Below are 15845 nucleotides of genomic sequence, written 5' to 3'. Positions count from 1 at the left end.
TGAAGCAGCTTCTTTTACATAAGCTCTTAGATACACTAAAGCATTAACAATTATTCATCAAGGGATCTTAAAGCATTTCACAAAGACAGGAAAGTACTTTTTTTATTCTACAAAATGGAAGTATGAATTCTGGAGTTTTATTTTACAAAGGATCAAGTATTTCAGTTGCTTAGAAACACAAAAATGAGACGGAAAGGTGCTGCCTTACAGTTAAGGAACATGTCTATTCTCCACTGAAGCTTTTGCAAAATTAAATGAAGCATAGCTCTATACATGTTCATGAAGCCAAATAAATTGCCCAGGGTCTTCCAGCAAATCAATGGCAGAGCTGGCAACGGCATTCCTGCCCTTGGGATCTTTATGAGGGGCCCTTTCTCCTTGACCATCCCTTCATCAATGCATTGACTGAAATGTGAAATCAATGTGAAATGTTTTACCTATATCAACATTGGAGAAACAGGCAGGAACTGAATATGAAGAGGTAGTTCATCTGAGGGACTTTGACAAGATGTGTAGAACACAAGTGAGACAGAAGCACTTTATGACACATTCAGAACCTGAATTACAGTTTTAGTAATCATCAGTTCCCCTTCTTCTCTGTCATTTATTTATTTAATATATTGCATGCAAGAGACTTACCGTGCAAGTTTTACAAGCTTGCAGTAAAAATATAACAACTGTTGTATTAAATTATTTAAGCTGTAAACCATTGTAAAAAGCAGAAAAAGTTATATCGATTTGGAGAAAGAAAAAATTATTGTGATGTAGTATAAAATATATTGTGCTGATTACTACAGAATTTTTGCCCAGTTTAGCATATTGTAAATCCTTGGTTGGTCTTAAGAATGAAACTGCCTGTAGATTTTTGTAAAGAATTTTGGCAAATGGTTTAAGAAAAATGAATCTAAAATCAGATTTATAATTTAAAAACAAATCATCAAAATTGTGAGAGCAGGCAAAAAATATGTAAGAGGTCAAAAAGAGAGAATTGTGGCAAAGCAAAGGATCAGTGTATTTAAAACTTCCATATTTCCCCTGAGGGAAAGCTAGGATTCTGAAGGAAATGGATAACCCAAGTTTTTATTTTAAGCAAGTAGAATAGTATTTTATTCTTTAGTGCTATGCTTTATTAAAGAATGTCCCAATAACTTTGAATCTGGCTGTATTATAATAGTAGCATTTGAAAGTGCTAGATTTACCAAAATTAGTAGCTACAAACGGAAACAGATATATTTAGAATTAACTTGTGACTGTAAATTATAAGAACCATTTAATTTTTCTTTATTCTGCTTCTTTACTCCTGGTAAGTCAAAAATGAAACTGATTAAATGATGGTGATTGATAATCATATTAATCATCCTCATCCTTTAGCATTTTCTTGTTTCACCTTTTGATCTTAACAGGTTTCTTGGGACTTGTAATGACCCCCAGGTGTTCTTGTAGCAGGTTGCCAATTAGTTTTCTTTGCCCTGCAAAATGATTTGGCAGAAATTCAGTTAGGCAGAGCATATTTTGTTGCCTTCTTTTCTACTAAAATGGGCTTTCTGCAAAAGAGAAAAGGAGGTGATGTCCTCATTCTATTGAATCTTCCTAGTAGTCGTGTAATTGAAAAATCACCTTGCAGGAGAAGTGTTTTAAGGAGAAAAGCCAACTCATTCGGCTAATGTAGAGTAGGAAATACTGGTAAGACCACTCTAGTGATGATGTTCCAGGTATGAAATTCCCTGAGAAATTAAGGCATAAAGTATCAGTGTCAACCAAAGAGAGGGCTATGTGGGCCTTTTAGCTTTACTTTAAAACTGACATCTCTTCCTAAACAATTTATTTCTCTCTACCTGTACTGCAAAATTGTTAAAAACAGATCTCATGCTGTTTAAAGATCACATCTTTAAACACAGCGAAGCACAAGGATAAATTATGTTCTCACTGTGCCTGAGAGGTTGGGCTTCTGTTGGTAGAAAAGATAAAGGTCACCCTTCCATCACTTGCACTTCATGTTTCTTAAAAGTGGTTAAAGCACCACATACATTTTTCTTCTGAGCATTTTCAATTTCATCAATCCAGTATCTCTTTGGGCTAACATAGTTCTTAATGGAAATGTAGCTTAAGGCTCCAGAAGCAGAAATAGCTGTCTAGAGAACCAGTGGTCCAGCAGAGGAGCTGTCATTGCTGCTTACTAACTGGTCACCTGTGGGTCCTGGCCCACCTGATGGGTCTAGAGGCTGATGCACCTGGGTAAACCTGAAATCTCTAAGCAACAGACCAGATCTGAGCAGCTTTTTCATTTACTGCTGGGCTACACTGTGTACTTTATCTGTCACACAAAATATAAGAGTTGCACTACAGTTTGTGTAATCCCAAAAGACACTCTACATAACTTTTTGGGATCTTTTTAAAAAACAGATGTTTGAGACCATGTATTTCTTCTTTTTTTTTTTTTATATAAATATTTGTGTGATAATTTAATTTTATTGCAGACTCATGATATACTGTGGTATAAAATATATAGCAATGTTTAGTAAGAAATCATAATACAGTTAGATGTATAGCCTTATGACTATATAATAGATAGATATAATAGACTATTTTGTCACAAAGTCCACAGGTAACTTTCAGACAACCTGTAAACAACCCCACCTACTGATGGTGGAAGAAGAGCAGAGGCCTCTAAGCAGTGAAGTTGTTTAACAACAGAGCAGGTGGAATGTGTGCAGCACTGCTCTTCTGGGACTGTGATTTTAATTTCCAGAAATCCAAGAGCAGGATTTCCTTTTGCCCAAGCAAAAGGGTGATTCAGTTCTTTGCCACTGTATTGTTGTTTGTGTGTCCTCACCGTGGTATGCTCTCAAGAGAAGAGGTATATGCTGGGTCAGCATTTCGGATCAATTGTTGGGTTTTCTAGAAATTACCTCAACAAATAATGTAATTCTTCCACTGTTTTCTATGGCTCCTACCCATCCAATATTCCTTTTCCAGCTTTCAGGTTTTTTGTATCAATGGTAAACTCTTGGTGGTAGACTTGGTCTGGTATTTAGTGTTTATTTAGTGCCTGTTGTAAGTCTTACTGAAGGCTTTTGTAAATTATGCTATTAATAACTTTTAGTTAGAGCAAAACCAACTTGCAGCTCATATCCCTATGTGGCCAAGTTGCAGGCCCTTTTTCTTTCATTTAGCTGTTGGCTGACACAGCTGAATGATTCTCCCAAGCCTCCTGTTCCCAACTCAGTAACAAACTATGAGCTCATATTACACAGGAAGCACTAGCACTGAGATTTATTTGTCATCCTTGGAGGCCATGAGAAGGAACAAAAGACTTTCATCTCTCTCTTTTTGTTCTTTGGCTGTAGGGAGTAAGAGGGTACTGATATCTTGGGTCACTGCCATACACGATAAAAATCCAATTAATGTAAATCTGCAAGACCAAGGGGAAGTAAGTAGTGGGGCTATCAAGAGCTCACAAATTTCTGGGTGGATCATCAGCAACCTCTGACAGCGCAATTTCCCCATTAAAACAGAAGCTGGGTTTTGTTCCACCTCTAAATTCTGATCTACCCTTTTTTTAAGCCTGCTCTGGCTAATTTTGCATAAGTTGTCAGTTGCAGCACTAATGAAATTTTAGTCATTTGTGGACTCACTTGGCACAAAGGGCAGTTGGACCACTCTGTTACATCTTCCAGGTGGCATTGATTAAACTGCTGTGAAGCCAGACCTGAATCAATATGAATGATCTTCATTGACCTAATAATGTATTCAATATGTTCAGTGCACTTTTATCTGTTTCTGTTAGAATACACTGTTTACATTCTCTTAGAATATACTGTTTACTATACTCCTGTTTAGGGCAGGAGATTGGTTTAAAGTTTCAGAGTTCTTTACAATGGTAAACATTAGAAATAACTGCATTAGTTTGTACATAGTACTATACATAAATATATAATCTACCATGCGATCTCCTCAGCAGCTGTAGATTAGCATAGCTACCATTTATAGTTATTGAGAATCTGGCCTAGAAAACAATTATTCCATCAGTATTATTTTAAATTACCACAGCTTAACTTGGCTTAAAGCAAATATCACATAATCTTCTCTGTACCCAATTTAAAGATGCTTACCACAACATCTTTTAGAAAGCTTTTATATTATTTATAGACTAAATTCTCCAGCAGATCTATGTGGTGTCCTCTAATTATATAAATATCTCTTTGTGGCCCTGCCTTTTGGATGCACTGTGTCCACTCAGGTATTTCTTTAACCCACGGGCTTTGAAGATTATTTAGCAGACTTCACTAAACGAACAAATGTGGAAGCTGTACCAAACATATCACTTGGGAATGTCAAAGCACTTAACAAACATTGTTACAACTTAGTCCATGTGTAACCACTGAAGGACATATTTGCTTCAGTATGTCTCATGACAGCTTCTTAAAAAATACACTTAAGTGAATTTAACACTTGTGAAAGGTGCCAGATTGACATGCCCTAGAGATAAAAGTTCCTGCATTACCAGCAGGCACAGCCGGGCTTCCTACACACGCTGCCCCACCAGTGTCCCCAACCCTACCTGAAGGGCACTGCAACCAACTGTCCTACAGCTTGCAAATCTGCCCATCTCGTTCTCCTGGACTGTGGGCCAAGAGGCAGTAGCTGTGATTTGACCTAAGGGTGAAAAACCAAGCGCCATAGTTATTGCACAGGTGCTGTTGCAATTGATCATTTTCACACCAAGTTTTCAACTAATCTGGGAAAAAAAATGAAGTACATGTTTATCTGATTTAGAGTCAACAAAAACATGTGTGAGCCTCTAGTGAATCCTGTGGTTCTATCTGCCCACATGAGCTCATTCAGGTGAGGCTATATGAGTGAACAAGTACATACACATACTGTGAAGTGCATTCTTAAATGCCTACTGAAAAATGGGTCCTTACTGCTTCCAGTGTTTGTAATACTCTGTCTCCATTCATAACTCATCCCTGCTTGGTGTCATTACAGCCCATCCTCCCCAGAGATTCTGGACACAGCTGGCATACAAATTCAATAACTATTCACCCCATAAAGAGACTGGATGATTACAGGGTTGAAGGATAGCACACAGGGAAAGCAGGCCGTGATCTTTGCACTCTGTCATGGTTTTAGAAAAAGCACAAGTTCTTCTCTGAGGGATTGTACTTGGAAAGTTCAGTCCTCCCTTTTCTTTGAAATTATATTTAGACCTCACTGTGAGTATTGGAAGGGCATGCTCAAGTATTTCTTTATTTAGTGCAGAAGGCTAATGACATTTTAAACAAAAGTGCACATTTATAACCTTGTATAGGCCGGTTCTCAGTCTGTATATAGGACAGGACTAAAAACAGAACATTGGAAAACACAGCAATGTATGTTTCATGTTCTGCTGTTTTCTAAGCTGTAGCCAGCAGCTTGAAAGAATTGCTATTGGAAGCCAAATCTTAATTCTTTCTATTGAGAAACAGCCCTAACTAATACATGGAGGAGCTCAGCAACATTTGTTTATCTTTAAAAGCGTCACATTTATTTCTGCACTTTGCCCTTGATGTGCATGATAACATACCTAATTGGACTGGTACTGTGTGCACGTTGGAAGGTAACTACTAAAGTTGGGTGGCTTATAGCTGTTTTAGGGATAGCATTTCGGCCTGAAATTGTAATTGTTGTAAATATTAATCTATTTTGTGATTATCATTGCCTTATTTCCTTTTCTTCTCAGCATTTCTAGTGTGTCTGTCACACTGTACCACTTTAGGAAACATCCCTACCAGCCTAAGTTCATACTACACATAGGATGAAGTTTAGGTTTCAAAATCTGGGAGTAAGTTCACAACAGAACGTATACTTCGAAGAGGATGTTTTCAGATGGCAGTGTCCATGAACTCTGCTTGAATATGTTGCCTCACCCAGACTCAGTTTTCCTGTGCAGGCTGTCTACTATAAAAAAAAGAAAAAAAAGACCATTTTAGGTCATCTTCTCTTTCACAGGTTTGGTCTCTTTTGTACTGGTTTCATGTTTTATTCAATCTAGTTTCAAATATTCAATGTACCTGAGTCATATTTTCTTTTGGACTGTTTTTGGGTTGGGTTTTTTTTGTTTGTTTGTTTTTTTATTTGGTCTGCTTGTATTTGTATAGTACCCCAATGGCATTTTCTTTTCATTAACTTTATTCAGCAGTTCCTAATTACCTATATCATGTTATAAATTTCACTTCCAGCTGCTACTTTTTACCTGCCAGTACTATTAAGTCTCTCTTCATCAACTACCTTTTTAATATTTTTGACCTAGTAGCTGGCCATTTGCTTTCAGAAAGACAAAAGGCTTTTCTTGTCTGCTAATGAGAGAGGAAGAGGGCAACACCAGCGACCTTCTCCTACAGAATGACAATGCTCCACTCCCAGAAAGATGCAGAGGAAGAGAAAAATATGATTATGCATTTCTCTAAGTATACTTGGGCACCACTGAAAAGACTATTTAGAAGCAAAGGCTTCCTAAAGTTTACCTACCCCCTTCTGAAGCTCTTTCTCAGTTCATTAGTTGAAAAAGTCATTATAGATGTGAAGTATTGCTTTCATTTTGATTTTAAAAGGCTAGAAATTAGAATTCCTTATTAGAGAATGATAGGAGAGAGTTTCAGGACTGACTTAAACAGAAGCCTTCAGAAGAATAGAAGGGGGTAGCTTCATTCCCATCTTCATGTAAATTGAATTACAGGGTTTAGTAAGTGAAACAGATCATAAGATAAACCCCGCAGAGGCCAGGAAGCACTAATTAACGCCCACAGTGAGTAACTTTTCTGAAATTGGTCTTTAATCAAACTTTGCTCTGAAAACAAAACAAGATACTGTGGCAGCTTGATAAAAGAGATGCATCACCAAGGCTGACAGGCCCGCAATCAAACCAATACTAAAAATAACTGTTTTGTCTACTAATTTTCTTTCAGATGCTAAAAAAAATGCATGAGCTACAGTCTAAAAAGACTTGTACAGTTACTCAGCCAAGTGACTCAGCTCTAGAAAAGTGAGGGTCCTGTAAATGTTAATGCCTTCCCTGATTGTGAGTGAGCCCTTTTTCTTTCCCACACCTTCCTGTTGAAACAGAGGAACAGCAGAGAGGATTGTGAGGCTGGGTGAGGAAGAGGCAGAATCTGAGTTCCTTCAGAGATTATCATTTTATACCAGCTGTCCCTCTGCTCTTGCTGTTGGCCACACAGATTTCAGGCATCCTGACTGACTTATTAGTGTGGATTAAGATAAGCCAGTCACTCCTTTTTCTTGTATCTCACACAAGCAGTAAGGTCCATGACTGCTGCCTTTTGAGCTCACAACTTCTCCTAACTAAATCTGAGAGCAGGAGTAATCAGTATGGCATGCAGGGAAACACAGCTCATTTTCCTCATTTCTTTTCATCTGTTCAGCTGTAGGAAGAGTTGCTACAACTCCTGTGGGTACCCATCAAGCCTAGAGCAACCTTCATTATGTTTTCACTGTAGCCTGCATAAAAATATTGCTAGAACTTTTAGGTTTGGGATAGAATCCAAAGGGACAAGAAGTCCACTGCACAAACAGGACTAGCAGTGAAATATAACAGAGCACTAGTATTCTCTTTATAGCAGATTTTTCTCTTGGCACAAAAAAGACACAGACCCATTTAAGTAGGTCCATAGGAGAGCCACAAAAATGTTCAGAGGAGTGGAACATCTATTTCCAGTGAGGAAAGACTGAGGTAGTTGGGGTTATTTAGCTTGTAGAAGGCTCTTGGGAGATTGTGTATTGGCCTTTCAATATGTACAAGGAGCTTATCAGAAAATAAGAGAGACTTTTTAATAGGGCTTGTACTGACAGTGTACCCCTTATCCAAGGGGTAATGGTTTTAAACTAAAAGAGGGTAGATTCAGACTAGATATGAGGAAGAAGTTTTTACAGTGAGGGCAGTGAGACACTGGAACAGGTTGCCCAGAGAGATGATTGATGTCTCATCCCTGGAAACTTTCCAGGTCAGGTTGAATGAGTCTCTGAACCACCTGATCATGTTGAAGATAGCTATGCTTATTGCAGGGGAGGGAAGTGGACTAGATGAGCTTTTAAAGGTCCCTTCTAACTCAAACTATTTAATGATTCCATTATTTCTCTTGGTGAATGCTCTGCTGGGGGAAGTGTTGCCCTTCTTCTATATCCAAAGTGACAGAGTCCTGTCAGTCTAGATCCAAATAACCGTATCCTTCACAAAAGTGGTTGCAATAATCTAAAATTGTTCTCCAGTATTAGGAACAAGCTGAAAGAGGATGGCTAACATTGGCCTTGTGTTTACAGTACAGGCTGTATTTTCATCTGTTAGGTGGTTAAAAGAAAAAGGTATTTTCATTAATACAACTAAAACTAGCTTAGTGGTAGAAGAAAGAAGTCTGTCAGTATAGATGGGTCCATGTGAGGAATTCTTGGAGATAGGTTTTTATGAAAGAATTGTTTGAAAATACAGACATGCAGATCTGGCTGCCTTGGTGACTGACTGGGCATATGACTTGAGTTCCAAACACAACTACCATTCCCTCTGTTGTTTTTTTTTGTTTGTTTGTTTGTTTTGCTTTTTTTATTTTTCTATTTGTGGTATGTATAGTTACAAATAGGCCTGAAACAGTTAATCTGGGGATTTTTTTTAAGTCTAAATTACACTAGTTGCATTTTTTGTTAACAAATGTTACTGTGTATTACCTTTCAACAGGAAAACTTATTCATCAATTGTTGCCATTGAAAGAAGGGAGAGAAATCTAGACACAGTTTAAAAGATCTCAACCACACAGATTATGTTATGAAAGTTATGTAGCAAAGAACACAAGTTGTTTTATAGTCACAATTCCAAGGACTGCCATAGGAAATCGCAGATTTGAAGTGGTTTTACAGCCTTATCCAAACTCTTGCTGGTCATTTGTCTCATATATCATGGCTATAACAGACTTCACCTGTAATTCAAAGCAACTGCTTAACTTATATTCAGATAAATATCCTAGGCCAGAGTGACTGAAGTTCATCATCAGTATTCTATGAAGGAGCTTACATCAGTTTTGAAAAACTGGTCCCTTAAAAGTACAATGACCAATGTGAAATAATGTCATTAATAATAGTAACAAAAAGCATAAGGCATCACATGAAAAGCCAAATACTGGACTGTGAAAAATACCTATATTGTGATTTAAAATCTTTACAGCTGCAACAAAAAAAAAAAAATCAGCACAAAATCATATTTTGCCAGGTGACTCCCTTTTATATTCCAATATTATATTCTTGTTTACTGTGTGTGATTTTATTTTGGATAGAAAGGCATTAATTGCAATGATGCAAGAAAACTATGCAGGTTTTTTTCCCAAATTTTATATTCCACTACATCATTTTCTATTATGAAAAATATGTAAAAACCCTGGACTGTAAAAACAGACAATATTTTAAAGCATAGCTTCTGTTCTTGCTGTGGTTGGACACCACAGAGACAGTCAGCTGGATGCTTAAGAAAGGGAGGGGCATCTCTAGTTCCTCGTGTTTCACCTTTTCATTGCACTGCCTGATCATTTAAGGCAGAGGCTTGTTCCAGACAGCTTTAATTAAACTATGCTGTGAAACTGAATATAGATCAATGGAAATGATCCATAACAAGCTAATCGTGTATTTAACAGTGTTCAGTCCAGTTCAATCACCTTCTAACATTTCTGTGGCTTTACATTCATGTGGCAAAGCCCTGAATGTGTATATGTATTTTTAATCCATCTCATTAGTGACCATATGCTTTGGCTTCAAGGGAGACAAGAACTGTCTGCAATCTGCCAGGGATTTAGGGACATCAATAATTTGTGAATAGTCATGTTGGTACTGGTCGAAGGGTTAAGTGTTCTGCACACCGGGGGCAGATCTTTTGGGACTGGAACTCTTAGTCAACTGTTAGGAACCTGATCCCCTCTGATGCATCTTTTCGAAGTACATGCTGCACGTCAGATCTCTGCAGCAGAAGCAATGGAGCTTTATTAGCTCAGGGATTTAAAACCTGCTCTAAGCAATGTAACAATATATTTTGGTTAAAAAGTGAAGGAAAGATAGAAGTGATATGAAAGTGATTTTTTATGTACTGGGCTAAATGTGATCTTCCTTCTTGCTACCATTTTCCTTTTTGCTACTATTTTCCTTCTTCATATGAGCTATTAGATTACTACTCCCCTGCAGATATACAGTGAAATAAGAGTATGGCAACAATAACAGGGACCTGATTTTGAAAAATGTAAATGGATTCTGTGGCCTCACCTGATGCTGCCTAAATCTAGCTGAGAGCAGTGACAGTAAAGATATAGAAATAACCTCCTAGTCTTTTGGAATGATCTTTTAAAAGCCCTCTGAGCACTGCTTTTTCTACCTAGTATGAAAATCACCTTTAAAAACAATAGCTTACACTCTTAGTTTGTGCCATACTATATGGAAGGGGGTGCTAAGTCAGCATGAGAAATCATCAGATTATTAATTTCAGTATCCTGTCTTCACAAAGCGATGGCAGAAATAGATGATAATGTCAGGAGGCACTGAATAAATTTTGTTCATTTTTAAGTTTTAGTTATGTCCATACTCCTTAGCTGCACCCAGGTTAAAAAAAAATATATATATGGTAGTGCAGGAAGACACTTCATATGGAATCTGCTCCCTGAATTACTGTGGATTGCTTGGGAGCAAGGGGATCAATCTTGAAGGATGAAATTCACCTGCTTTGGGCAGGTCCAAACCCCCTGCCTTGGGTAGGGGGACATGTTTTACTAGACCAGATTGCCCTGTGCTCCATCCAACCTGACCAGGAACACTTCCAGGGCTGGGGCATCCACAATTTTTCTGGGCAATCAGTTCCAGTGCCTCACTACACACAGTAAAGAATTTTGTCCTAATACATAATCTAAACCTACTCTTTTTCAGTTTGAAGACATTTCCCCCTTGTCGTATCACTACAGGCCTCTCCATCTTTCTGGTATGGTCCCTTTAGGTACTGGAAGGCCACAATAAGGTAACACTGAAGCCTTCTCCAGGCTGAACAAACCAAATTTTCTCATCCTTTCCTTGTAGGAGAGGTTCTCCATCCTTCTGATCATCTTCAAGGCCCTATTCAGGACTCCCTCCAGCAGCTCCATGTCCTTCCTGTGCTGGCCCCCCAGAGCTGGTGCAGCCCTGCAGGTGGGCTTTCAGCAGAGCAGAGCAGAGGGGCAGAATCCCCTCCTGGTCCTGCTGCCCACGCTGCTTTGGATGCTGCCCAGGACACGTTTGGCTCTCTGGGCTGGGAGTGCCCATGGCTGGGTCATGTCCAGCCTCTACCCACAGCACCCCCAAGTCCCTCTGGGCAGGGCTGCTCTGGTCTGTCCATCCCCAGCCTGTATTGACACCAGGGGTGATCCCAGTCCAGGTGCAACAGCTTGCACTTTGTTTGTTAAACCTCAAGAGATTCCCTTGGGCCCACCTTGAGCTGTTGTTGTAATGGCAACAAGGCCATGATGTCGGGCAGCGTGGTGTCTTCCAGCTCTTCCCGTTTCCATGCTGCTTGCGTTGGTGTAAAGGCGCCTCAGCTGGGCTGTCAGCTGTGTCAGCTTCCTAAAGGCACACCCCTTCATTTCTTTGAGATACTTCTTTCATATTTCCCTGTTGACTTCTCTTACCTCAGGAGTCCCTGGGTGGCCTCTATAAAAATGCAAGTGTGGCTAGCATAATTGGTGTGGATTTTCACAGGAAATTAAAAGATCCACAATGCACATCACTTGTTTACTGCTTGATAATCAGCTGGTTTTGCTGGTACTTAAACATCCTCTATTAGGGCAGTTTAAATAACTGTAAGACTGTCACTACACATCTATACCCATATAGCCACTATTAAACCTCCAGTAACACACTCATTGTAACCCTTTGTCCTTTACTTGTTTTCGCCTTTAAAATCAACTTTTATAAGTATGGCATTCCCCATATAGTATATTAAAGGAAGGACATTTTTGAAAATCTTTGTAATCAAACAATATTACACATTTAGAAAACACTCATAGCTCTAATTTATCTAAAATCATATTTTGAATGAGTAAAAAAATATAAATAGTGTCTTAATTTCTCATCATTAAGAATATACAATTAGTATTGGAAGATTTAGAGTAACCTGTTATAGCAGGTGAAATACATAGCTGTCAATTTTTTTAGTTTGCTATAATTTCATAGGTTGCCACAGATGTACTAATTGTATGTTGTCTTCTGTGAGACCTTAGAGTACAATTTTACTGTTTTAGAAGACCCGATTTCTGCTTTTTAGGGGAAGTTTGCATGAGCAGACTTTTATCCACAATTTTTAAGTGTATAAATATTCACATCTAAGCTGCACTGCTTTCATATCAAACTAATTGATTTGTAGATACAGTAAAATATTTAGAGGCATATGTCCCAGATTTTTATCCAAATTTCATTTATACATATAGGCACTGGCAAAAGAAATGTCATTGGTCTTTAGGAAAGCAAGCAAGGCTGCTAGGGCACGTTCAAATGTAAATGTTTATGGCTATTTTTGCAAAAATATTGGCCACCTCAAACCCACCAAAGAATGGAGTTCTATTTTCAGATAGCCCCACTTTAAAATTCTCCCTTTAAAAGGTATATGTGGACTTGTTTTGATAGCTTTTAGCACTGATTCACAGTTTTTAAGTCTGCATAAAATGCTAAAGTCTGAAATTGTATTTTCAGAATTTTAATTGATTAAAAGAATGTAATTTTAATAGTGTGAAATCAGTGATTTTAAGGTGGCTTGTCTTTACCCCTTCCACTTAAAGCCTTCTGAGTCAGCAAAGCCATAAAATTTTCTGAGGTCAAATTTTTCAAGAAAAATTCTAGTTGATAGTTAATTACCAGGTCACTGCTGAATATCTGTAATACAGAGAATGAGTTCCTTTTTGCACACCAGATGAAGAAGTCCTTTGACCTTTGAGGTGGCTGTTGATCTTTGGCTCTCCCTTGTCTGTCTTCAACTCCAAAGTCAATGATGCTAATACAAAAGGAAACCAGCAGAATTTCAGAAAACCGGTACTGTCTTTGCAATATTTTATAGGCAGCATTGCCATTATTACATTAATTTATGCTACTGCTGCCAGATAAAAAAAAGAGGAGTTTTGGCTTCAGTGAATACAATTGCAAAATTCCTGTTTTATCCTGGATAAGGTAACACTTTGACTGAACTGCCTATTCGCAGTTTCACAGGCAGTGACACCAAAAAAAAAATGCTCTGACAGTCTGCAAGTTCTGCCCTCTTTACACCCTTTCTAGCCAAGATTGCTTAGTGTTATGAAGAATTGCCATAATCCCAGAAGCTGCTGACAGAAATACGTTATTGAAACAAGAACCTTTGCAGGCTATACCTTATTATTAGGAAACTGTCTTTTGTGGGTCATTCAGCGGCTTTTTGGTAGTTTTCTTTAGGGTTCTGTGTGGCTTGGTTTTCAGCATGTCCACTGAGGCCGAGCACAACCAAAAATGTCTTGATGCCAAGTTTAAATTTTCCATTCTTTACTTTTCTTCTGTATTGTGATTAAATCTTCTCAATTATTAATTCTGTTCCCAAAATGGACTTTTATATTTGCAAACTTCTGCCACACATACCAGTCCCTTTAGAGCTTCTTTTAGCCAGATTCTGTATTTTTAGCAGTTTGAATCTTACTGTAATTCCAAATATTCAGTCATATATGTTGCCATTCCTGGACTTCCTCCATTATGTCTTCAAGAGGGCATGCAGCCATTGATTACAAATGAAAATTAAGTTCATAATGTTTTTAAAAATGGCCACTTTTAACTTCTTCTCTTTTGATTGATGGCCCACAATGGGACTTGAGAAAAGAGTTTCATTTACAGACAACTATGTGTTGATCATCCAAATATCAAAAATGACAAAGAACTGAATTTCAGCTGGCCTTTTGGTATTTCTACTACTGCTCTAGTTCAGTTCTCTCTATCTGTAATCAACAGACCACTCACTCACTCAAGGTTGAGAAATATGCATTAAACTGTTTTGCTGAATTCTGACTTTAGGCAACGTCTAAACTTAATCTCAATTAGTCAAAAAGGAGGTGGGAGATTTTCCTTCTGTGTAAAGTGTAAATTCAAGAGCTGCATTTCACTTCCTTTTGTTAATTGCTATTCCACAATAATTTTCAGAAAAGTATTTAGAAATCATTCTTAAGAGATAGGACACAAAAAGACAAGTTGTCACTAGTTGTTTTGTTTCTATTTTAGGACTGCAAGAATACTTTGAAAAATATTTGGAAGAGAAGACCCCAGCTCTGATTTTAGTACCTGTGGTGGATTTACCTGACAAAGATGTTATTCATATAACATGCTGGCTAAGCTAGCAGTTTAAAGGAGATGAGTTGATACCAAAACACACATACATTCCATCCAGGAGAGAACAAAGAAAAGAGCTGATACTAACTCCGTTGGATACTTTCATGAAGCAATATTGTTTGATTTAAGCAAAGTTGCATTACCTTGTTAATGATGCTGTGTGATATGTGACAGAGTCAGGTTTGTATGAAGAATAAAGCTTTCTTTTTAAAATAATGTACTTTTTTCTGACTTGTTTTTAGATGTATGCAGATTATAGCAGGTGGCTTCTGGGAGATGCAGTTGGTGTGATCACATTGGTTCTTTGTTTGATATATTTAGGTCTGGTTACAATACACCAATTATAACTTTAGATCATTTGGATGGAGGAGAAACTAGAATATTACCTCCAACACTGTTTTAAGGACTGGATTCATTTCAATTCTATGTAGAATTTACTCACTTCAGGCCAACTCATGAAAACCATATTTGTGGCCAGATTTTAACCATTTCCTAGCACTGGGGAAGAATTATTCAGAGTGGTATTAGGATGCACATTTTACTGAAACAAATAATGTAAATGATGGCCAAATGGTAGGATTTTCCCCTTGCTTTCTAATCCAGGGGTATTTTTATGTTTTATATCTGGTAGTCAGCTGTTATTAAAGACCTACCAACATTCAGCTACCAGTATTCACACCTGTCATAGACCCTGGGCTTCAGTTTTCTCCAGAAAATCAACAGGAGTTTTACCACTGTTTTCACTAAAACAGGCTCAGACACACAGGTGAAGCACCTGTCAATTTCATTACCACTGCTGTTTTACTCATTAGATAAATTCAGTATAGAAAAGAAAGCCTTTTGGACTTCGCTTGAAGCAGTAATGCACTGCAGAAAAATCTTACTTTCAGACAAAGGCTACAAAATTAAATCTTCAAGAACAAATATCAAACCTGTGCCTTGCCTATATTCTGCATCTATATATTCTCACTGCTTCTCTTCCACAGTGTGAGCACTGGAGCTAGGAGACGAACACTCCAAGTTATCCTTCTCTGTCCTCAGCCTATATCTGAGATACCTCCACAAAAGTCAACTTTACGCCAGGACATTCACATTGAGGTGACAGCAAGGTGGACTTAACACTCCAGTTTAATTTTCTTACCCACTATCAGAAATGCACTTGGCAGCACCTTATATAACACAAGAGATTAAAGATAAGAGGATCCTCCTCTGGTAGAACTTCTACATGCCCAGCATACTATGCTGATCAATACTTGAAATTAGAAACTGCTAAATGTTATTGTTCCTTACTATTGTTTCCAATAATATAGCAAAGCTGCCATCTTACTTAGTAAGAATTACTTTTTTCACAGATCTTTAAATGTTTTTGAAAGGGACAAGGCAAAGTGTCTTTTATGTAACAGTGTATAAATAAATGGTTGTATTAAATTTCTTGAGGAAAAAGGGAAGACTCTGTTAACAAT

General features: G+C 37.8%; 1 protein-coding gene across 2 annotated transcripts in view; it reads left to right on the top strand.

Moving 5' to 3' along the window:
• DPH6 (diphthamine biosynthesis 6) overlaps positions 1-14598 on the top strand; it is a 188411-nt gene extending 173813 nt beyond the window's left edge. For both annotated transcript variants that reach the window (XM_031504994.2, XM_077784065.1), the window contains exon 15: positions 14275-14598. In XM_031504994.2, coding sequence (XP_031360854.2) covers positions 14275-14390 — 116 coding nt within the window. In that variant the 3' untranslated portion in view covers positions 14391-14598. The remainder of the gene's footprint in view (positions 1-14274) is intronic.
• Positions 14599-15845: the final 1247 nt, after the last annotated feature.

This window comes from Lonchura striata, chromosome 6 (assembly GCF_046129695.1).
Source record: "Lonchura striata isolate bLonStr1 chromosome 6, bLonStr1.mat, whole genome shotgun sequence".
In the NCBI taxonomy this organism is placed as follows: Eukaryota; Metazoa; Chordata; class Aves; order Passeriformes; family Estrildidae; genus Lonchura; species Lonchura striata.
Note: the sequence above shows the minus strand (reverse complement) of the source record. Positions and strands in the feature narration are given on the sequence as shown.